The 24,349-nt window shown below is 44.7% G+C and overlaps 2 protein-coding genes across 2 annotated transcripts; one reads left to right on the top strand and one right to left on the bottom strand.

Annotated features, from left to right (window-relative positions):
• The first annotated feature begins 2,133 nt into the window (after window positions 1-2,133).
• Window positions 2,134-5,510, top strand: LOC124672881 (probable pectinesterase 66). Its single transcript, XM_047209042.1, has 3 exons — window positions 2,134-2,396; window positions 4,568-5,233; window positions 5,351-5,510. The coding sequence occupies exons 1-3, from the start codon at window positions 2,134-2,136 to the stop codon at window positions 5,508-5,510; spliced, it is 1,089 nt and encodes a 362-aa protein (XP_047064998.1).
• Window positions 5,511-11,736: 6,226 nt separating this feature from the next.
• On the bottom strand, window positions 11,737-24,036 carry LOC124670492 (protein HUA2-LIKE 3-like). Its single transcript, XM_047206987.1, has 13 exons — window positions 23,896-24,036; window positions 21,591-21,667; window positions 17,672-19,696; window positions 16,131-16,599; window positions 15,597-15,705; window positions 15,405-15,517; window positions 15,133-15,314; window positions 13,679-14,126; window positions 12,951-13,596; window positions 12,666-12,812; window positions 12,338-12,437; window positions 12,175-12,231; window positions 11,737-12,092 (listed from the first exon to the last, which is right to left on the bottom strand). Exons 1-11 carry the CDS (start codon window positions 24,019-24,021, stop codon window positions 12,391-12,393), a joined length of 4,389 nt encoding a protein of 1,462 aa, XP_047062943.1. The 5' UTR covers window positions 24,022-24,036; the 3' UTR covers window positions 11,737-12,092; window positions 12,175-12,231; window positions 12,338-12,390.
• Between the last annotated feature and the right edge of the window lie 313 nt (window positions 24,037-24,349).

Below are 24,349 nucleotides of genomic sequence, written 5' to 3'. Positions count from 1 at the left end.
CTTTCTGCCGCCGCCGGCGGCGGCGCCGCCGGGCAAAGACCGCGGGTCGTGGCGGCGGCGGCTTTCCCTCGTGATGCGGCGGGGACGGCGGCCAGGGAGCTTCTCACGCGCGGCGGTGGCCCTCCCGCCTCCCGGGGCGGCGGCGGTCTGACGGGGATGGAGGGGCGACGGAGGCCCTCCTGCCTCCCGCATGGATGGACGGGGACGGTGGCTAGAGCCTGTGCTGCGGCCTCCCCGCCTCCCATTGGCGGCACGCCGGAGGTGGCTGGTGGTGGCGGACAACGTCATTCCCTCCGCCTCTCGCCGGTGAGGAGCGATGATCTTGGGCTTCTCCCGCGGTACGAGGTCGCCCGGGGCAGCAGCCTTGGGTTCGACGATGGAGGCGGCCTTCTTCTTCGCCGGAGGAGGTCGGCTGGTTGCTGGGGTGGCGGATCACGAGATCTCTCTACCCCGGCGATGAAGATCTAGTCGACGACGAGCTAGCGACGAAGGGGTACCTGGTTTGGGTTTTCCATTTGTTGAGTAGGTTTATGCTATTCTATGTGGTGGTACCTGGTTGACTGATCCATGTAACAACATGGGCTACTCTATCTACTAGCTTGATGAGCTAGAGAAGGCAAAATAAAAAAAACCACAACCAATGCTCGGTCGCAGGAGCCTAGCTGAGAGGATGTGGCCCCAACCTAGATGTGGTGGCATTACATGAATTCTTCCTAGTTTGGCATTGCCTCGATACTTCTCCTATTTCTCATATGGACGTAGAAAGCTTATCACATATGTAAAATTCTTCATAATTACTGCTCACCAGCTCTTACCAGCCAATTCTCTATGGACTAAAAGTAATCTATGGTTTTGACTTTTGACCCTTTGACCGAGTCTTATATGAAAACCTTGTCCTAGGGTTTACAAGTCGGTTGGGATACGAGTTGGTTGCGTAGCCGCCAAATCCTGATCGTGTGTTTCACGTCGATCCTTGTCGTCCATTTGGGCCTCCGAGTCAGCCCACTTCCTTTATGTGCAAGATGGCCCACTTCCTTTATGTGTAATCCCATATGAGAGGCGGCCATGATATAGTCATGGACCACTCGGGTCTGATGGGTCGACCTAACTCCTTAGGCCTACCCAGTTGGATATTCCCCTGTCAGGTTGTGTGTGGGAGACAAGAGATGCTGGAGAGCGACCGACGAGGTTGAATATGTTGGGTTTAGGAAAAACAAGATTAGATGGTTTGACACTTCCAATCGAATGGTGGAGAAAAAGCTTCATCCATTGCACCGCCAATGGCCAATATAGACTTCGAATTTCACAAGCATCCTTCTCTCCCCACACCCTGGCCCCTCCCGCCTTCTCGTATTCCTCATCCACTTTTTGCTCGCCCTTCGACCTTCTGATTCACAACCACTGGCATCGTTGGTGCCATCTTGAGAAGCCTTCATACTCCAATCGTCCTTCCTATTTTTCCCTAGCCCTTCACCGTCATCCCGCCATGTTGGCATGACACATGGATTGTGCTCTACCGCCCCGACTACTGGATTGTCCTCCATATATGGTCTTCCCTTCAACACAATGACCATCTTTCTAAACCCGGGGTTGTCAATGAACCCCGTTAGGCATCACCGTCATGGAGGCGAAGGAGCTCGAAGCACTTAAAATTTTACGAACCTTACGCAGTTCGATCATAGCATCACATTTTGTTTTAGGGAATCAAAACGTGACGCCCAGATTCCAACAGCGAGGCTATGATCGAACTGCTAAGGTTGTAATATATTCCGATACTTTTTTTAACTCACAATATCGCTAGCGTATATTTGTACAGTAATCAATGCCTAAATATTCGCATACGGAAGAGCAAAAACCTTCCACGAATTGCCTTTTAAATTTAGGAAGGAAGTTAAAACGAAATATCTTTCACGTCAAAAAACGAAATATCTTAAATCTATATCCATCCAGCTCGCAACACAAGCGTGTTTCTTCTTTCTATAAAAAAGACAAGCTACCGTGTTTTGTTTCTACAAAAAAGTCCTTGGAAAGATACATCTAGAGCTGATCGACTCAATCTATTTATACGCCATTCTCACGAGCATCAGCATTCACCAAACATACGGCCATCACCAAGTTACACACGAAAAAATAATGGAGCCGCCGTGCAGCCTGCGCCGCTGTGCTGCCATTGTTATCGGCGTGCACCTGCTTATGCTCCTGCCGCCGTCGACGCTGAGCTTTAGATTGACGCCGGCGCTGTCCCCGGCCCCGGCCCTGGCCCCGGAGGCGTTGAAGACCATCACCGTGGACCAGCATGGAGGAGGGGACTTTAGGCATGTCCAGTCGGCAGTGAACTTCGTGCCGGACGGCAACCGCGAGTGGATCCGGATCCACGTCAAGAGTGGCAGCTACAGGTATATACGCATGTGTCCTCTCTTCAAACATATACCATGTCGTATCGTACGTGGAAACTTGCGCTTGCGTGATGCTCGTGGATGGCAACAGCGTGAAGTCGTATACTATCCAAAGTTTGTGCTCACGATTTGCTATAACCAATCATTCACGTCAGGCTCCCTTTGCCGGTGCGGTGCAGTAACTAAGTACTACCACAGTTTAGCAAGTCAACAACACATCTACCACAGATTGACAATTTTGATAGATAATTTTGTAACGGTGGACTATAGATAACTGGATTGGTTTTCTTAAACATCTCAGTCGAATTTCTAATCTTGCCATTTGATTTACACCAACAATTGTCTTTCCTGAGATATGTTTTGTTCATTCATATTACTCCGTATATAAAAGATTTGGTCAAATGAAACCTTGCCAAGTTTGATCAATCATATGTAAAAATATACTATTTAGAAAACCAAAATGATATCATTAGTAACCATAATGAAAAGGAACACTGAAAACGCTTCGTGGCTCCTGCTCTCGCACCCGCGGGCGACGGCAGGGGCGGAAAACCCTAGCCCGTCCAACAGCCGCCCCCCTCCTCCCCTCCCCTGCCGCCGCCGGCGGGAGCCGCCGGGCAAAGCTCGGGCGGTGCTGGCGGCGGCGGGATCTCCTCTTCTCGCGCGCTAGGGCGGCCTCGCGGGGCGGCCGCATCTGGTGGCGACGATCTTCTCCGCTCCTCTGACCGGCGGTGCAGCGAGGCTCAGCGGAGCTTCCTTGGCGAGCTTGGTGGCCTCCGAGCGGCGCATCGGCGGGGGATGCGTCGACGGAGGGCTTTTTCTGCCGGCGGCGCGCTGGCTCGGGCCTGATCTGGGCCTGCTGCGGGCCTAGAGGCCTGGGGCGGGTTTGGCTGGGCCAAGTCTGGGTTCTTGCGGTGGTGTCGTGTCCTGCATCGGTGGCAGGGCGCCCCCCTCCAAGGCCTCGACGTTCGGCGGCAGCGGGCGTGAGCCGGTTCTTCTCACTGGCCGGCGTGGCGTCGGGCGGCAGGGTGCTTGCTTGCGGTGTGCCGACCTGTGGCTGTCGGTGTGTGTGGTTGTGAGAGTCGTCTCCTCTTAACTCAGTCATCAGCCTGCAGGGGGTTGCCGCTGGGGCTGGCGAGTGCCATGGTTTCGCAGTGGCGGCCATGGTGGCGACGCGCTTCCCACCCGGGGACCGTCGTGGCTGGGTGTTGAGCCCCTCTGTCTTGCCATCAGCTGCAGAGGACGCTGCTTCCTTCTGTACTGGTGTGCCCTATGGTTCTGCAGACGGCGGCCATGGGTGCGGTCTCCTCTCCGATGCGAGGTGAGCCGTGGCAGCGGTGGTGGTGACTTCTTCTTGCCGGTTGCTGGGCTCCGGTGTCAGGTCCTTGTTGGAGCTTTGTGGCGCGTTGAGGGTGCTCTTTGCGAGAGTGCTCAATGGGTGTGTCTCTGCTTGGTGATGCCCTTCGACTCTAGCTGACGGCACACAGGCGTCGTGGCGTCGTCTCGGCCGCGTGCGACCCTTCGGCAACCCCCTCGACGCAGATGGTGTCGGTGCGTAGGGTGGTCTCGGATGCACGCTTCCCTTCGATTACGTCGATGGTGCAGTGTCGTTGCTAGGTCTCGGCGATCCAATGCCGTTCGATTTCTCCGGCGAGGACTAGAGTTGTGGTGCCCCTCTTGCGTATCCCTGGGCTCTTCCTTGTGATCGATGTACTTGGGTTGCGATGAGTTCTCATCGGCCAACCGTCCCATAGGTTTGTGGGGTGGCCACTTTTTTCTCCTCGGTCTGTGTGTTGTGTGTGTTTTCTTTTTTCTTCTCCACCCTTGTAATCCCTGTGTACTCTGGTTCATTTGGACCCATCTTGTAGAGGCTGAAAAGGTTCATAGGCAACTTGACTGAATATATGTTTAGGCTGGCTTATGCCCGCCGTAGTCACAGTAAAAAAAATTACATTTAATTTTGTATAGTTGGTGTTTTATCATTAATAGTTGGTCATCAAAGATTGCAAGATTTTGACTAAAATGCGGAGTAATATGGAATGGAGGGAGTAGTCTGCAACTTTTTAGGTGACAGAGAATTCTGGCACGACGTAAATTTAAGTTGAGATAATGGTTCCTAACGGTATATAGGCTGAGCAAATTTGTTGGTACGTGGACGTGTGGTTTTGCAGGGAGAAAGTCACCATCCCAAAGAAGAAAGGCTTCATCTTGCTGGAAGGCGACGGGTCGTGGAACACGGACATCAACTACGACGACCACGCCCACGGCGACATAAACGACCTGATGCGCAACGGCGGCGGCGGCAGCAACTGGTCGCCGACCGCGGAGAGCGCCACCTTCACGGTCCTCGCGGACAACTTCGTGGCCCGGAACATAGCCTTCAAGAACATGTACAACGCGGTGGACAAGAGCAGGCCGGACCAGGCGGTGGCGGCGCTGGTGGGCGGCGACCGGAGCGCCTTCCACGGCTGCGCCTTCTACGGGTTCCAGGACACGCTGTGCGACCTGGCCGGCCGGCACTACTTCCGCGACTGCTTCATCAAGGGCGGCGTGGACTTCATCTTCGGCTACGGCCAGTCCATCTACGAAGGGTGCACCCTGGAATCGGACGTGCCGTCGTGGTACGGCCGGCAGCCCGGGTGGGTGACGGCGCACGGGAGGTTGCACGCCGGCAGCCCTGGCGGGCTGGTGTTCAAGGGCGGCGAGGTGCGGGGCTCCGGCCGCCTGTACCTCGGCCGCGCGTGGAACCAGTACGCCACCGTCGTCTTCTATCACGTGAACATGACCGACGTCGTGGTCCCGCAGGGATGGGAGGCCTGGAACGCCGGCCAAGATGTGTAAGTGCACCTTAAGAGAATAAGTTTCGCTGATGAATCGAAGTTGTCCGAGATTTCGTTGTGTCTAAGTCCACTTGTATGCATTTTCTTGTAATAATGCGCATGTTTGTTTGGCAGGTCACAGGTGACGTTCGCGGAAGTTGGATGCAGTGGCCCAGGATCCAACACTGCCGGAAGAGTTTCATGGGAGAAGCATCTCAGCGAGGGAGAGCTGCAGAGATTCGTGGACATGAAGTTCATTGATCGTGATGGTTGGCTATCCAGTCTACCTAATTAGTTGCAGCTGGCTACTACAGTACTATATATAGCTAAAAAAGCACTCCCTCCGTTTTATAATTCTTATCGTGGGAACTAAAACCACAACAAAAGATTATGGAACAGAGGAAGTATGTGCTAAACAAAATCGGGATGTATTCAAGGTTAATTGCACAATGCAATAGAAGAAAGGCTACGGAGTAACCGACAGAACAGATACAAAGGAGTGAAAGTAGGAAGTTACTAGTACAAAATTACTGGCCTGCCCCTTTTACATTGTTCAACAACCTCTATTCTTTCCACTATTATTAATATGCTGAAGTGGCAGATAATATGGCGCATACAACATGTGCACCGATTATGCATCACTCGGTGAACAAGTACGGGTAGTAGTCTCTGGCGCCCCGTAGAATGATCATGAACATGTCCCTTGACATCCTATACCGTCGCTGACACAATTTTTCTGGGTACACCGGATCGGTGCGGATCGGCACCGGTGTCTGGCTAGCATTGTGCTTGTGGAGGATGGAGGCCGCAGCAGAAGCCATGTTCTGCGTCGTCTGCTCGGGCTCGTAATCGGAAGAGGAGTCAATGACCTCACTGCGGAACTTTTCGAGCGACTTCCACATGTCCATCTGTGTGGGTAGCAACTGCGGATCAATGGTCGCCCATAATAGCGTCCAACAATGAATTAGGGAACCTACCGGCGCAATTGACCGAACAGGTCCTAGGCAGCGATGAAAGTACGAGATGTCGCCTAGAGGGGGTGAATAGGTGTTTTAAAAACTACTAAGGATTTGTCTTGTAAGAAAGCGGAATTAAACTAATGTTTATTTTACAAGCACAAAATCTAAATATGCTAGGATCAATTAAGTGCAACAGCAACAACTTAGATAAACAAGATGGGCACAAGATATATAGAGCACAAGTGATAGCAAGATATAAGTACGTCAAGCATGATGGGTATCACAAGGGGAAAAAACTCGGGTATAGAGATAACCGAGGCACGCAGAGAAGAAGATGTATTCCCGTGTTTCCCCACACAAGGTGAGGTACGTCACGTTGGAGAGATGCGGGCTACCACAAAGGTTTTCCGAAAGCCACGAAGACTCACCTTCTTCACCAAACCAATACCACGAAAGACAAAAGTCTTTCCCTTATGGCTAGCTTTTTCTCCACTCCGGATATGGTAAGCTCCACAACCACTTCACATTCCACGAAGGAGAAGCCCGGGCCTCTTCACAATCTTACACAAAGAGGTCACCGGAGCACCAACCGCCAAGCCAACTATGAGGTAACCCTTCCAAGAGTAACAAGCTCATGGTCTCTCACTCGAACTAATCGTAATGAAGAGCCCAACACTTACGCAATGATGCAAAAGTAAGAACACCAAAGGTGGTCAAATCCATCACACTCCAATTCCACCAAAACAACAAATTCTATGGAGAAACTAGAGAGGAAGAACAATGGTGGAAATCAACAAATGACTTCAAGATCTAGATCCCAAGAGTTCCTCACTTAGAGAAGGAATTGATTGGTGGACGTTGTAGATCTAGATCTCCTCTTTCAAATCCCTCGAGAATAAGCAAGAATCATGGGAGGAAAGGGAGAGGAAGCAAGCTCAAGAGGTTCAACAATGGTGGTCAAGAATGTGCTCAAAAACTCTAAGGAACAATGGAAAAGAAGACCCCTTTTATACCCCTTCAAGAAAAAGGACCGTTTGAGCTAAAATCGAACCACACGGCGCTGAGCCCGGCATGACTACCAGGCATAGGGCCCGGTGGGCCGGACCAGGTACCGAGTAACTCGGAAGAAGCACCCGGCATGCCATCCCAGGTGTCGGGCTGCCCGACAACAACACCCAGCATGCCGACCCAGGCGCCGAAAATGCGACAACTTTTGCATCCAAACTCCAATTGAGATGAAGCCAAATTTGTTGAAAAGATAACGATGAATATTGAGAATCCTCATAGGATGATTTTATATGATTTTAGAGAGGGAGCCTCCCAGCGTCAAGAAATGGTAAAGACGTCCAAACTCGAAGACGCAATAGAGGATGCATAAGGATTCTGTTTTCGGTGAACTTGAGCTTGTTTGTTTGAGAGTAGCTTATCACGTGTACCACTGATTATGTTGGGCCTCCCAGTGCAGAGTGTTGTCTCAGCAAAGTATTTTCCCCACAGAGGTGACTCGAGGGTTTATATTGAACTCTCACAAAACTGAGCAAATAGTGTTCTCTTCTCTCTTCTTCTAGCAATCCTGCAAAGTAAAATAAAAGTCTTGTGTCTCCAACTCTACTGTGTGGTTGTCAAGCACAAGGTTTCGTGTAAGTAAATAAAACACAAGTAAAAATAAAGCGAATAAAACTAGGTAAAATAAAGTAACTAAGTAAAAAACTGTAAAGGGTTTGATTTTTTGAGTGTTTTCGATGCAAATAAGAAAAGTAAATATTTTTGTATTTTCGGATCAAAATATTGAAGCAAATAGAAAACAAAATAAAAGCAAGATAACGGTGTTTCTTATGATAAAAAGTGGATCGGGGTTCATGGGTTCACTTGACTATCCTCTCTTTTAAGTTGTAGTGGACAAATAGTAATTCATCAATGCAATATGAGGATGCAAAATAATAACATGTGAAAGATATGCATTCATACGGGCATCATGTCCTAACATAGAGATGATGCAACACATCTCTCTTATTATCCCCAAGAAAGGGAAAACTCCATGCAATTTTTTATTAAGAATTAACAGAGCATAGTCATAAGTACTTTGACATGATATTTGAATATCAAATATGCTACCTTGAACAAACAAGATCATCACTTTTATCATGTGACGAACATAGCACATGCATTCACTTTATCCTTAGTGAGACAGCAAAAGAAAAGGCAAAACCATAATAGATCATGAATTTGTTGTTACTATTCAATCACTAAAACCATGCTACTCCATCTAATACACACTTCATCCCACACACGCTCTTGCACAGATGTTGGATCAGAACAAATACTTAAGAATGAGTTACATAATATGCATCTATCAATATATCTTGCCCATAATATGATCAGATCTCATAGCACAATATCATATAGTAAGGATCCACCACATAAGTATTACAAATATGGCCATAATCATGTAGGGCAGCTCATATGACACTAAGAACTATGAAGAACATGAGAGAAATAGATCAAGCTACTGCCACAAACCCGTAGTCCACTGGTGGACTACTCTCCCTTGATCATGGTGATGATGATGATGACAACGTTGGAGAAGGTGGAGATCCCTCCGGCGGTGATCCCGACAGAGTTTCCCCCTCCAATCTTTTCTATTGTGGGCCTCTATTTTCGTGTTTCTATCTTCTACGGCGCTCTCTTCCTGAGAACTCTTCGGGGCCATATATATAGTGATATTTATGTCAAAATATGTCGGTGAGCGAAAGAATCAGGTCAATTGGACGATCAACGACCGAAAGAGTATGGGTGGTGCGCCCACCATGTTTGGGCGCGCCACCTAACCTCTTTTGGGCCTCGGGCCCATCCAGGTATCCTCCAAAGCTCCAGAGTGCTTCTCCAATGAAAAAGTGACGCTCCGAAAATCTCAGGTCAATTTGACTCTGTATGGGTCTTTGAAAGTGAAAAATACGCAAAATAGGATTTTTCTATTCTGCAGAGCAATAAACCAAATAAAGGGGATCATTGGTAAATCCCCATAAATCAATGTAAAACATGTTATTATAATCATATATGTTGCAAATATGTGGAAATTCAATATGATAAAGCACAAAGTTGATGTATGCATTTTACATGCATCAACCACACATATGAACTTGGGCTTGTTGAAAAGCTAGCAACAAGCTCAAGAACCTCACATAGAGAAACACCAAGAAGCAACAAAAATATAGAGATGCAAAGTATGCAAAGGATTGAGCTCCCTAAGACGATGCGATCAAACTACCCAACCGAAAGCCCCTCTTGATAGTGCGGCTATCTATCCTCTAACCCCATCTCCCAAAAACCACCTTCAGACCGGTAAAAGGAAAACCTAGCAAGGCCATACATTTGCCTTGTGCATCCCACTTGATCTTGACGATAACCTTCAATCTCCACTCAAGCCGGAATGCCTCACTTGATCATTGTTGCATCATGAAGATTCACAATTGCTCCCCCATACACCATTATGGGATAGCTCCATTAGGGCACATTTTCACATTTCCGTTATCACCAAATGAATGGCAAGCTTCAAGCGTGATATCTTCGATATGCTCATCTAGAACTTGCCCTTCTCAACTTTGATGACATCCAAGCTTGATGCTATCCTCTCATGGGCTATATGAGATCATACTTTTGATGCATGCCCATGGTAAGATACCTAACCCATATAAACAACACAAATGCACATATATAATGAGTTAGCTCATGAAGATTAATTGATAAGGCTTACCGCCCACAAGATCACAAGATCTAAAGTGGTGCAATCTTTATGCTTCATGTGTTGACCAACTTGAATTTAATCTTCACTCTTAGTATTGGTCAACCTTGTATCTCTTTATGCTCTATCATAATATCTTGATTATTCATTGCTTAACACATAAGCTAGAGAATGGCAAACTTGAGTTCCACACAAGAACTCCATCTTCATTTATTCTTTTCAAATCGATGATCTTGATGTCAATACCAAAGGTATAACATTATATTCATGGCATCCACACTTGAATCCAACATATGGACTTCAAGTAATACCTATGAAATATTTCTTAATATAAATACAATGAAAATATTAGTCCATAGAGGATTGTCATTAACTACCAATAGAGGATTGTTATTAACTACCAAAAACACGTTTAAGGGCAATGTACCCTTACAGGCGAGGTCGGCCGGCACAACCGGCATATGTTTGGTCCCCGAAGACGTGACAATGCGGTCAAGAATCTACCCCGACTTTGATCATGTTCTCCAGTGCAGCGAGGCCCGAACAGACGGCAGATACTACGGCGTTGCGGCGCGTGGCGTTGGGGTGGCGGCGTCGCCCTAGGGCGGTAAAGAAGAGGAAAAGGAAGCAAACCCGCGCGATCGATTTCATGTACGAGCCATATCCGAGGCGCGTATTTGCACCACGTTTACATCTCCGCGAACAGCTCGGTCAGTATTTTTCTGACCGCGGTCTCGAAAACAATCGCTCCTCGCCCTTAAGATCTATAGTGTCATACTTGGTGTAGTTGTTAAACCTCCTCAAATAGCTTCAATATATATAATTATATATGCATCGGTGGTAGGAATCCCCACGTTGCATGCTATGTCTTAGTAGTCTTGTACATCACGTCTAGTCAAGGGAACTACAAACGTTCTCTTCCATGCTGCAGTGTTAGAGCAACTCTAACAGAGCCCGTAAACCATGCCGGAACCGTATTTTTCCGGCCGATTTACGGGTTCAGGTTGAAAGTGGCACAGAATAGAGACTGAACTCGCTGTCCGGCCCGAAAAACTTTTTCAGGGGCCCGAAAAATTTCACACTCGACCTCTATTAATACAGACCGAAGAGCGGTTTACAGGCCCAAAACTGAACGGATTTCTCACCGCGCCGCCATCGCCGCCGTCCGTACAACCGTCTCCAACCGCCGATTTCTAGGATGGTTGGAATTAGAGCGTGCATGTACTAGCTGCTTGCGCGTGCCTGCTTATTACGTGATTTGCTTCTTGGCCGACGGTGGCACGGGGAGATCTAGCCAGCGCGCAGAGAGTTCTTGTGAAGAAGATGATTATTTTTCGAATATTCTGTTTTTCAGTTTCAGTTTACAGGGTCTGTTCTGCGCCAACCGTTTTGTGACCCGTAAACACGTTTTCGGAAGACTAAACTCAAATTTTCGGTTTGCACTTTTACGGGATCTACTAGAAATGCTCTTAGACTTTCCTACCGATTTGCTAGGAGGGATGGGGATTTGATGCGGCCGGTAGAGATTTGCTGCATACTCATATTGTTTTGATACACTAATGTTTCCGAAATGCTCCCATGCTTTTCATAAGGCTTTAGCCGGCTGCAGATGTACAATTTAGTGGGGTGCAAGGATCAGATGGCCCAGATTTCACATTTTATGAAGATCAAACAGCTTGGGAGGCGAGGGATCATTGGCAGCACTGCCCTTTTTACAATTAAAAACTCAAACGTTTATAAACTGTATTACCCAGTGTAAAAAAAACACTGGTAAAATCTAAATGTAGTCTACTCACAAAACATAAGGTGTTCATCCAGTCTTGGCATGCCCAAAAAAACATCCAGAATATGGCCATATACACTGTCAGATGGTTTCAGAAGGTACTTGAAATGACAGTTGGATTACAAAGGGATATCTGATTGGAGAATCAATATTGAAGAATTTCTCAGTAACACGGTAGACTGTAAGGCTAACTAAAAAAATTGATACATAACAGCTCTAGAGTACCTTCCGCTTCTGCATTTGCAGAAGAATGGTGAGATACATATGTACAACTGGGGCCGTTCCATCTCTTCTTTTGCAAAGAGATTTCATGCTAAGCCCACCCGCGAATGGAGACACTGGAGATCTCTTCACGGCTCACCAATGAAAAGAAAGAAAACTAAACTCTATAACCTGGAAAACAATGCATGTGATGTGTGAGATAAATAATGCCCCCAAGCAACTATAAAATCAAATGTGGAACAAAGTATTGTACCATTAAATAGTCAGAAATTATCCCTCTTCCGGTAACCATTAGTCCATTACTGCTAATCTGCCATGATAACAGCTTAACTGAGCATGAAAACAGGAAGGTGTAGAAAAACGATGCAGTGGAGGCTGCTATCATTTCACACTATAATAAAAAGTGTGAGGAGTACCACAGATGAGGCTCAGCATGGTTTGAGTATCGAGACACAAAGCTTCTGCCTAGTCATCTATGAAATCTATCATTATTGTGTCTTCCTTGCCTCCTCCAACCTGACATGCAATGAGGTAACACATTCAGCTTGCAATGTTGCTATTACTGAAACGTTTGAATAGATGGCAAAAACAGTTTGCTTTTTTCCTTCCTCTCCTCTTTTGAGAAGCAAAAATATCTACTCTTGACAAGGCAGTTTGGAGAGCATGGAGATGTGCGAGTGCGAAGCACAGCTGAAGCGAACTGATGTGACTGGTATAAGAGCAAAGTGCAACAGGAAAGCATACCTCCTTCATGGGAAATCGGAGGATCCATTGAATGTCTGGAGCCAGGAGGAAACTTCGATCTCCTAGGCGGCATTGCCCACCCGGCACAAGGACCTGGCGGATGGTCCAAGGGCCGCCCATGATCAAAATGGTCTGGATACGGGGGATCTGAACAATTGTAGAAATAGTTTGATCAGTAAGTGCATACTGACTAGAACACACTTGATCAGTATCAAAGTCGCCGATGGACCTAGTATTCAACAAATGCAAAACTTCAAATTGATGATAGCTAAACAAGGAAAATACCTGGTCCAAAATGTGGAGGAAACCCTCCTCTATCCACAGCTTCAGGGTGCATTTGTCCTCTATCATTGAAGTGATGCCCTCTATCATCATAGTGATATGGTCCATCATCGAAGTAATGTCCTCCAGCATCAAAATGATGCCCTCCATCATTGAAATGCCGCCCTCTATCGTCAAAGTGATGCCATCTATCATCAAAGTGATGTCTCCTGTCGAATGGATGGGGTCCTCTGTCATGTCCATTGTACTGATATCCCTCGGGATAGGGAGAATTACAATTCCAAGGTTGTATTCTTTGTTGGGGTTCGGGTGGCATATATGGGAACTGATTTGGAGGACCTGGTGGATGCGGTGGTGGTGGATGCAAATGGTATGCATTATTAGGCAGTGGTGCTGATGGTGGATGGTGAAAGTTATTTCCATGGTGCGGTACTGGGGGGCCAGAAAAATTTCCATGGGGTCCAGGAGGATGGAATTGTGCGATGGGTGGTGGAGGAGGTGGTGGAGGCAGCGGTGGCGGTGGAAGTATTTGATTTGTATGCCCTGCACATCCAGAAGTATAGGGCACCGGAGGCTGAAGCGGAACCACACAAGGATCCATGTTGCCTCGATTGTTTGGAATAGAATGAGGGTGCTGATCTTGAACATTCTGCAAAGAATCATTTCATTAGATTCACCATAAATAAATAAAAATATAGTGATCTTATTACACAAACAACGGAACTGCATACTCTTAAATTATCTGGATCGACTCGATCAGCTGCCAAATGAGATGCGCCTTGAACCTGCGAACCTTGAAAGACAGGATAGGGTGGACGTGGTAGAGGTGGTGGAGATGATGGCAATGGGGGCGGAGTTGGGGGTTTGTCATCAGGTAGCGGAGGAACAGAATTGACATTTCGATTAGTTACTGTACACCTAGCATCAGTTAGATCAGGTGCAGACCTAACTTTAGCTTCAGATGATGGGGCTACATCTTCCATCTCGAGATCACCATTCACTTCTTCAAAGACAAGTCGATGCTTCGCCCCATCCACTTGAGAAGCCCCTTCTTGCTCATTAGCACCAGCAGATTCATGTTCAGGAGTAACAGCTTCAAAGCTCCTATCCTCAGAGGAGCTTCCTTCCTCATCAAGTAGTTTTGTGCCGATTAAATTTGGAAGATGGAAACCAGTATTGCTGCAAAGAGTAATCTAATCATGCAAGGATAATACTTAACATATTCTTTAGTATACAAACATAATATAGCAGAGCACTCGTCCACAGCAGCAGTTGTTACCCATATGAAATTATAGCATACCTGAGAAAAATCCAAATTATGGCAAAAAGTTATTTGTATGTTTTGAGTCCTCTAAACACCTTAAATCCCATACTAGTCATATACTAGCATTTGGCATTCTAAACACCATATCAACACCCTCGCATTAAACTATGTGTTTTATATTTTGTGCCCGATCTTGTGAAACTGATTTCCTCATTTCCATTTATGTTGCAGAATGTGATATACAAAGTACTTGTGTCATGTGCCCACCGCAGCTAAATGCTAATCCGCAGCATCCCAGATGGTCAAAAAACAGATCACAGCAACTTGTTACAGTCGACAAAGAACAGCATCAACTATTTGTCTCCTGGTGCTTACCATTTGCCATTACATACTATTTGAACAATGTAGCCGTTTTTGGTTTTGCAAGTTTAGCTGAAGTTCAAAACTTCAAATTCACCAAGATTATCAAATTTTGTAGAAATCTTTTCTTTTTCTCAATCATGAACAGCCAGAAAGACCATCTATTCATCTTTGCAACAACGTATTGAGATTTTGGCCCTTTGCTGCTACCTGTGCACTTATAGGTAGGATGCTGCAGCGAGCTGCTTTCGACTATCCACCACTATCTAATATTCTAATCCAAAATGACACAAATTACAAGAACCCACACTTGAGAGAAGGCACTTCTTTGCTATAAGCCTACAACTCTATATGCACCATGAAATCATGAACCCGTGAATGATGTTTTTTTTTCTTTCAGGTACTTATAAAGAACAGAAATAAAAATATCCCAAATACCCCACAAGCTAGCGATACAAAACTATGCAGTAACAGAATCAATTGACCAATTATAAACAAACCTCAGCTGTACGCTCGGGAAGCGTAGATATAGTATCTCACAATGCAAAAGGAGAGCTATACCTTCCATATTCATCTACAAGCATTCCTTCATTATCCCGCAAAGGGTCATTTAAAGCTCTCTCTGTCCCTGAAGGACGACGAGAGGTTCCAAATGCTGCCTCATTAAGAGCTTCAAGCTCTTTAATATGATGACGAATGATGTATTCTGAAAGGGTTTTCCTCTCAAGCCAGAGTTTCAAAACCTAATCATCATGACACAGGCGTGTGAGAAATGGTATAACCATACTACTGCATTATATGTCCTAATTAGGGCACTGGAAAAAAAAACTTGCCTTCAGACATTGCCTTCGATTTTCCCATGCAAAATTTCCAGGAGGAGCTGAAGCATACAGTATTCTTGGCAGGACTGCTTGGATAAGAGAAGGGTAGGCATCGCCAACTCCACCTAGAAGATGTATGACAGTAGCTTGAAAACTTCTACACAAGAAATGCTGGGAGAAAACATGAGAAAACGATGCAAGTACCTTTCTGATTGCGACAGCATTGGATTATTGAATCAACAAGGAAGAACAGGTCCACCCTTTTATACAAATTTGATTCTTTTTCCAGGCGTTCAATGATGACATCCATTACCTAGACTCTCGAACACAGAAAAGATGCATCTATAAGAGGACAACCACACTAAGTAGCAGGATGGTCATAAAAGAGAACAATCTTCTAGATTAAGACTGAAGGCTACAAATTGGTGTGGTCAAACAATAGTGGTATTAGAATTGAATAGTACTAATGTCTAGCTTATGTCATCAAAATGCCATGCTTATCCTCATTGCATAGCACTAGCAACAAGAAAATGCCATCAGAATCAGTCTGAGTTGTAACAAATTAAAAGATGGACCACTCCTTTAAAATCTGCCAACTGTACAACTACAACCGTTCAAGCAAGTACATGGTCATTAGCAACAACAATAAAAACAGTGTGGCAGTAGGCAATACAAAGGTCCAACAAAAATATGCTTGTATATGAAAAGTGCAGACTGAAGAGTATTGCATGGTCTAACCTCTCCAGCAATGCCATGCTTAGCACAATCCAGTGCAAGACGGGTTGCACGAGCTATACATTCTTTTGTTCTTGTTAATGTACCAAGGAAATTTTCAAAGGCCCTACGTGCTGACCTGGCTTCATCATGACCTGGTAATTTGTTCAAGCTCTTCTGTTCCATGTCGTCAAAAAGAATTGTACCACTATTCTGTTGAGTATGAACCCTATCTGATGCAGACCTTATTGTATTATTATTTGAAGGTGAACACCTGCCACCTGATCCTTCCTTAGCTGAAGGTATATTCGCCGAAGGTGAAATAACATTGGAATCTAAAAAACTGTCTATGAAAGAAGTTGGTTGAGACAATCTCCGAGCATGTGCAGCCGCAATAAGTTCTTTCATTGGCATTGAGTCCGGAGATAAACTAGTATCCTTTGGGTTCATTCTCCGGTCAGATTCTTTTAGTGACATTGCTGAAGAACCATGCCTACAAGATGAACCAATGAAACTGCCGTGAAGCCTTTCGGAGTGATGGACATAAGACTTTATAAGGTACAGATACGAAATACCAAAGATTAAAATAGCAGAACATAAGATTATTTGATCCTTTGTACAACAGTCCCAAACACCCGCAAAGATGGAGAGCATAATTTGTGTTTCACAAGTCACCTGGACTCAACAAAGACTTTTTACATCAGCGAAGAATACCTTCTTTAGCATGTACCTTAGAAATTTTGAAATGCTTGCAGATTAATGAATTATGCACATATTCACCTAGGGTAAACAAAGATTTTTTATATCAGCTAAGAGTAGCTTCTTTAGCATGTTCCCTACCAATTATAAACTGCTTGCAGAAGAATGAATTACACATATATACTATATTACTATTACAGACAAATATGTCCATTTGCGATAAGATAGGAAGACTGAACTTATACTTTTCACCCATAGAGGCCAAACTGAACTTATACTTTTCACCCAATGAAGCAGCTCCAACTTATACTTTTAGACTACCGGATACTGTTAGAACAGACTCCTCCGGTTACAAACAAGTGATATTTCAGAAATCAACAGTCTCCAAACATTTATTTTACACTTAATTTCTATAGTTATATGTTTATAGGATCTAGTAAAATTACGATGTCGTCTGCACACATCCAACAACATTGCTTCATTTGACTGGATGGGGTGGTGACTGAACAAGCACCAATAGCTCAAGTTTACGGAATAATCAGCATCCATCTTTATCTGTACATTCAAATATGGATGCACTAGCTCAATTCTGCCTAGAAAGTGCACCAAACCCTCAATCTTGCTTTAGCAGCCCAAAAATATGCAGAGAAGAATGCATCCAATATATACTATTGCATTAAGAGTTCTAAGACACATTTGTAAGTGACTACATGAAATGTGCTAGGCCAGAACACATAGATACCCAAGATTATTAGAATTAGTTAATTAAGGTGAAGATGTGTGCAATATGTCTTACCTATGTAGAAAATCGCGCTTATGTATCTAAGAAATGGAAGATTTGGTTTGACAGGAAAAATAAGGCTTACGTTTCAAATGCTTGGGCGCCTGCAACAGACTGGCCGCATGTAACTTTAGTAACCAGCGAAGAGACACTTGTTCTATCAACCACACAGACTGTTGGTTCAGCCAAAACTGGCTCATCATGTGGCAAGGTATTGCAATCTTCATTCGCGCCTGACACAACCGTCTTTGCTGGGCCAAGTGGATAGGATGACCCATCAATATTTTTGCTAAAATCTTGACTAGAGTTGGTAATTGGATCTGGCAGCTCATTTCTACTTGCTTTCCCCAAAGGCAATTGATCAAGTTCAGATACAACAGCAGGCTCTTTCGACTCCAAGGAACAGGTTGGAGACTTTCCACAGACATCATCAACCCTATTGCAAACTTCGTCTTTTGGAAGATCATGATTGTCGCCGTTTGCAAATTCCAAAGAAACAGACGAAGGGGAGTCGTTGTTTACTATGACTGGTAGCGAGTCATACTTTTGAGAAGTTGGGGTATCTAAAGCAGTTGCACAAATTTCCGAGCTTTTAGTTGGTGCAGTTTTTGGACTTTTGAGAGGTGCATCTGCAGAGTTATTAGAAGGTGATCTTGCTATTGAAGTTGTGCTAGGCTTCAGGATAAAGTCCTTTGGCTTATTCACTTCTGGCGGATCAGTAATAGTTTCAGCTGCATTAGCAGACATAGCCTCTAAGGCACGATGTAGGCGTTTAGATGGAGGCAAAGCAGCTTCTCCATCCAATGTCAGAACCTTTGATTGACATTCTTTGTTATTGCAAGCAGTCTGAACTTCTCCTGACGCCAGAGACAGGTCTACTTTGGGTGAAGGATCTAAGCTAGGAGGAACCTTGTCAGCTGAATGATCCTTTCCCGATGCCAGAGATATGTCTACTTCAGGTGAAGGATCTATGCCAGGGGGGGGCTCATCAGCTGGATAATCCTTTCCCGCTACTGAAGAAAGTTCTTGTTGATAACATTGATCTACAGGCATGGCCAACTCCGTTTTGTTATCAGAAATATCAGGCTCATCAACAATGGAGTCCTCCAGCTGGGGTCTTCCCATCCTAACCCGTGCCCTTTTCACTAGTGGCAAGTGGTCATCTCCATCTGACTTATTGACATCATTCCCTGAATTGGGAGAATCTGGTGTGTTTCCACTTGACTTAGGCTGCAATTCTTCATCCATATGTGGTACCATACTAATTACAGAATTATTAATATCATTTGTGTCTGGCTTTCGCTTTCTTTTAAATGTAACTGTTGTGCTTGTGGGAATATCTTGCACTTCATTCAGATTATCTTCTCTATCCATGACAGTTTGACATACTTCAACATTGAGGGTGTTTTCTACATTTGCAGAACTCGAGTTTTTCTCATCATTACCATTCCCTGAGGTTCCAGATTGACTTGAGGTGCCTTGACTGCAACTGAACAGCATAACACCCTTCTTAGCTGAAAGAAAATCCGAGTTGGATTTGTCATCGCCTATAAATTTATGTCGAGAAGAGCCTTCCTGCTTATCCTCAAGGATCATGTCAACAGAAGGCAGATTGGGACCATTCAGCCCACAAGAATCCCGGGTCCTATGATCAGCACTTAATGAACTTCTTGGCCTCCGTGCTGATGCAAGCTTACCATGAGTAAAAGAATCTAGTTGCTGAGCATTATTTTGTCTCCTCTTTGAAAATGAACTAGTAGGCTCATCAGGTGCAGAGTTCACAACACAGTGTTCACTCTCCAATGCAGCAATATTGGACCCAGGAGTACTGGCCATGCTGTGATCCATGGGAGAGGCAGGGTTGCCATCAAGCTTGTTGTCATTGGCCAAATCAGAACCGTCTTCAGGACCTCCAGTGTCCAAATTGCTGCTATTTTTGGCAGGGCCCAAACCACTGTTATCATTGTCATCTTTCTTCATAGAATCAAAAATTTCTACTATTTCCTTAACTGCTCGGACAAAATCTGCGCCTTTCCCATGTCGTTTAACAAGTAGAGATTTCTTTTTCTCTTCAGTGAACGCCTCAAGGTCAGCATAATTGCAGAAAGCACTACAAAATTAGGAACTAATGTCAGATACAAACATTCAAAAATCTGGATTGATAATAGTCGAGTAAAAAAATAAAATGTGTAAACATGATAGCCATCAAGAGTGCAACTGCTGTGAGATAGAAGCATCTCCGGCTGAGGCTGTTCATTTTAACTATTCCTAACATTGTATATTAGATTTTAAGATGGCCATGGATGGGTCTGTGGTCTAGTGGTGGCAGAGAAGGTGTTTGATGCATGCATATGTGTGTGTATGAGTGGTGTGATAGAAAATATATATGATGATTCCTCCCCTTACGGAGGTACCGTGCTACCTACGCACAGAAAGACAATCATAAGGTAATGTAAAATGAGACAACATTGACAAATTTGTGGTATGGCTGTATGGTAGATGCATCTTGTAACAATCTTTGAATTTTTGTATGCCTTCTTGGTGGTGGTTCCATGCGTGAGAACGGGAGGAAGGACCGAATATCCCCTCAGTGTGGTGTGTGAGTTGCCTGTGTCCGACTTGCCAACTTGTACTCGACAGAAAAGCTTTTTCGTTTTTACATGGTGGAGCAAGTGTGACCATGACTTGTTTATATATACAAAAACAAACCTCAAACAAAGCCAACATGTTTCTAATATGTCCGGTTTATTTCCAAGAGAAGATTCTACACCATTACAGTTTCATCACAATGACTAATACACAAAGTCTAGAATGGAAGCTATTATCAACATAGGAAGTTGTATTGATCTGAAGTATAAGAAATTGCCATTCCAATCTTTTTGTCATGCCCCAAAAGCAGTAACTTTTGATAATGAGTGTGTACTATACTTCATGCTATGGGACGAACCATGCCAGCACCAACTAATTCCAAAATAGGAAAACCCAACAGAATTCGAAGCGCATTAGGAAAACCCAACAGAACTCAAACCATGTCTAGCATTGAGGACATTCAAAAAAGAACACGGATGCTTAACTTTCACTTGCTGTCAAGTTGTTTACTATAAACATCGCATCACAGAGCTATTTATCATTTTCGACACTTTTTACGATGGCAAATTATCATTACAGCCTCTCTAGAAAGTTCATGTGTTCTTAGTATTTCGTCCAAAACTATGCATCTATTAAAAAATTGTACACACTAAGTACTTGTTCAGAGGTATCATCCCCTGATTTTTAATTGAATTGCACTTTACAGATTCTAACCTGCCCGTTAACTAGTTAGACATACTAAGATTGTGTGATGATTGAAGAGAGGATTTATTAAGAAAACACAAATATGTAGAGAATTGAAATTACAACTAAGCTTGAGGGCTAAGGTAAATATTAGGGGCCATCCAAGGGAACTCCTAACAATTTAGACTGAAAAGAATCATAAGCGATGATAGTATGCTGTCCTTATCTTAAATACGTTTCCTAGATTTGCCCTACTGTGCCCACAGCATATTGCTGAATCCAGAATAGTATGCGCATAGTTCTCAACTAGAACAAGCTTTTTATTAGGTCAAAATCACATAAATTAAGAGCAAACACCTTGAGTGCACCAAAAGCCAAACCCAATCTCGTGCAGTCATTGTAACAACTAACAAGAACAATATATGTACACTTGCACAAATAACAAAGCCATGTATGGCCTGCATGCAAATACAAAAAAGGTAACACTGGTGTGCTCTATATGTTCATCATCACAATAGAAAATACAATAGATTGCCGAAGTAAAAGTATATACCATGTCTCCTCGCATCTCATGTAACAATAGGGCAGACTAACTATTGTTAAATATCCAACAACTAATGTGAGAAACTATTTAATAGTTCCACACAAGCAAATGGTGCATATAGCAAAAGTGTGCATCAACCAGAAACTGCAAATTAAAAAAACAGTCTTAAGTACAAAATAGAACTTACATCTCTTTAGTTCCATAAAAGCAGACCAGCAACTTCTTTTTCATTGGAGAATGCCCCCATTCCTGCGGCTCAGTTATCTGTAACAGTACGGACATCCGTAAATCAAGTGTTCATGGTGAAGCCGGTAATCTTTCAGTTTCAGTCCAAACAAATATCACTGCACTAAACCACAGCATTTCACACAGACAACTAGACATGAAACGGATCAGGTATAAATGGAAAATGGAAAGCCTGAGCAGTAACTAAGCAGCTTCATCCTATAAATACTAGCCTTAACAGCATAGCGATATTCGCAAAAAGTGTACGGGGGAAAGAACTACTCTCCCAGAAATAGCGAAAAGCAACTGCAGGATCTGTGAACTTTCTCATTAACAAGAGACCATAAAAAAGCTAAACCCGGGCAAGTGTTATCAATCCATATTAACAGGAAGGCTGGCTAAAATAACACCAATCACGTACAGAACTGTTGTGGAGAGTTCAGTAGTCATGTGGGGAAATGCTTAATAGCTGAAGCGACGAAAAAACAAGGAGTTATCTGCCAAATAAGGTACATGAGCATCTGAAAGCAAAAAATTAGGACAGCAGGTAAACGTTAGAGTTAGCAAAGGGTAAGAAGGATATTTTCTACGTATTAACCCTTAAAATCTTCAAATGACCAGCAAAAGCAAGAAAACCAAAAAAGGAATACCGAAAGAAAAGGAGACATTGCCACCAAGAGAAATTCATATTGCGAAAAAGACCTCAATGCCAGTGTGCCCAAACTAAAAAAATACATGTGCACGTGTGTTTAATTTGATAGAGATCGCGATATCACAGATTATGCTTAACCTCTCATGCATCATGAGATTTTCTAATCCCCAAACTAAAACAAGGTGTGCAGCATGGCAAGACCACTATCGAACCCTCATTCGCTAATCCAAGGAAACCTAATTCGATGGTCCATTCTCCAGGCAATACAGTGCCCATTTTCGACAGTCCCACATGTGCATATGCACCTGTCTAACCCCTTAACAAGTACATTATAGTATTATAATATACTCCAGCTGCAGGTCCACAACTCAGTGTAGAGTTCCATTGTGGGACTATCTGGCCTTCACTACACATGGGCCGCCTATGGCCAAACATCAAGGAGCTAAATCACGATATGGAAAACTTCAACATAGACAACAAGAACAGTCCAAGATTGTGGCACCGTCTAAGGATCTCCCAACTGCCTTTAGCCCTTTACACTATATTATCATGGTCCTGACAGAAAACATAAACAACCGCTACCAAATTTTCATGTACATATATAACCATTACATACAACTGCAGAGGAAGCCAATTAAAGGATATAAACCGGATAGGGACCTAACAGCATAAATTATCAAATAAGCATTTGAAACAATATATAGTTAATCTATGATATCTCAAAGCTAACGCGTGCCCTGTTCCATCTGCGTAAACATCATAATAACTGGAAGTGCATGATGGGTTATCATTTACTAGATATACAACTTAATCTCAGAGAAGACGGCATTCGCCTTCAACCAGCCAGGTTTACCACCATCTTCCACCGAACTACAGCTACGGAGCTACCAATGCAAACCCACCTTCCAAAAGAAATCTTATGAGCGTGAAGCGCCGAGATTTGTTCCAAAATGATTATCATCTATCCACCGCACCATCAGTACCAAAACAAAAACCAACGAAGCTAAGCTACCTGACGCTGAACAGATCAAAACTCTATGGGTGAGATCTGAACTATAATCATCCACTAAACCTCGCTAGAACCAAGATTCTAGAAATACGCGAGCTTGCGGCACGAGATCGTGGTTTAGTGCGTTGTCCCAAAAGGATTATCATCAATCCACCAATCAGTACGAAAACAAGAAACCAACCAAGCTCAGCTATCTGACCCTGAACAGATTAAAACTCTATGGAGCCCAAATCGCCAAAAGGGCGAGATCTGAACTATAGTCATCGACTAAACCTCGCTAGAAGCAAGATTCTAGAAATACATGAGCTTGCGGCACGAGATCGTAGTTCAGTGCATTGATTTAGCAGGAACCTTAATAAAAAAATCGCGGACCGAGCTACCAGCAACTACCTCCACGGTTCTCAGAACCCTAAACTACCGCCAAATAGCACAGATCAACAGCAAATCAGAGCAAACAGCTACCTCATTCGTTACTGTGAATCATCTGTGGTGCAGTAACGAACTACTTCTTAACCAAACCCTGAACAAGCTCCCCGACTGAGAGCACGAACAGTGGAACCCTAAGTCACGGAAGCGCTAGAAGGAGGCCCAGATCAGAGAGCTCACCATGGCCGGCCACGCCGGGTAGCCCTTGAGCTTGGCGAGCACGAGGTCGCCCACCTTCCACTGCGCGGCGGCGGCGGCCGCGGCGGCCGCCGCCGACGACGTGCGCCTCTTCCGGGTCGGCGCCATCGCCGACGCCGCCCAAGTCCGGCGGTCAGGAGGAGGGGGGGCTCTGGTGTGGTTAGCGGGCGAGGCGGCGGCGCTGCCGCCGGGTGCTGGGGCGTGCGGCGGCGGACAGGCGTCCGGGGTTCGTGGGGGCGGCGGCGGGGAGGGGGGCGGGAGGCATGGAGCGCCGGAGTGGGGATGGGGGAGGCGGCTTCCAGATTTTTCTCTCTTTAATTTGATTTTTTCTTTTTTTCTTTTAATCTATTTACTTTGCTCCGGTTTCGTGTTTCTGGGGGGAAGGAGAGCTAGGGTAGTGGGCCTGGGCTTACTAGGCCTCTTTGGGCTTATGGAA

This window comes from Lolium rigidum, chromosome 7 (assembly GCF_022539505.1).
Source record: "Lolium rigidum isolate FL_2022 chromosome 7, APGP_CSIRO_Lrig_0.1, whole genome shotgun sequence".
Classification (NCBI taxonomy): Eukaryota; Viridiplantae; Streptophyta; class Magnoliopsida; order Poales; family Poaceae; genus Lolium; species Lolium rigidum.
The sequence above is the reverse complement of the archived record's forward strand: the minus strand, read 5'-3'. Positions and strand labels throughout refer to the sequence as shown.

What these genes read in the sequence shown, in the direction of transcription:
- LOC124672881 (XM_047209042.1), top strand. Translation starts at nt 2,134, where the DNA reads ATGGAGCCGCCGTGCAGCCTGCGCCGCTGTGCTGCCATTGTTATCGGC. An exon ending in GTCAAGAGTGGCAGCTACAG is followed by an intron (nt 2,397 to 4,567) that starts GTATATACGCAT and finishes GTGGTTTTGCAG; the next exon opens with GGAGAAAGTCACCATCCCAA. An exon ending in TGGAACGCCGGCCAAGATGT is followed by an intron (nt 5,234 to 5,350) that starts GTAAGTGCACCT and finishes TTTGTTTGGCAG; the next exon opens with GTCACAGGTGACGTTCGCGG.
- LOC124670492 (XM_047206987.1), bottom strand. Translation starts at nt 24,021, where the DNA reads ATGGCGCCGACCCGGAAGAGGCGCACGTCGTCGGCGGCGGCCGCCGCG. An exon ending in TTTTATGGAACTAAAGAGAT is followed by an intron (nt 19,697 to 21,590) that starts GTAAGTTCTATT and finishes CTAATTTTGTAG; the next exon opens with TGCTTTCTGCAATTATGCTG. An exon ending in CTTGTAGATGAATATGGAAG is followed by an intron (nt 14,127 to 15,132) that starts GTATAGCTCTCC and finishes TACTCTTTGCAG; the next exon opens with CAATACTGGTTTCCATCTTC.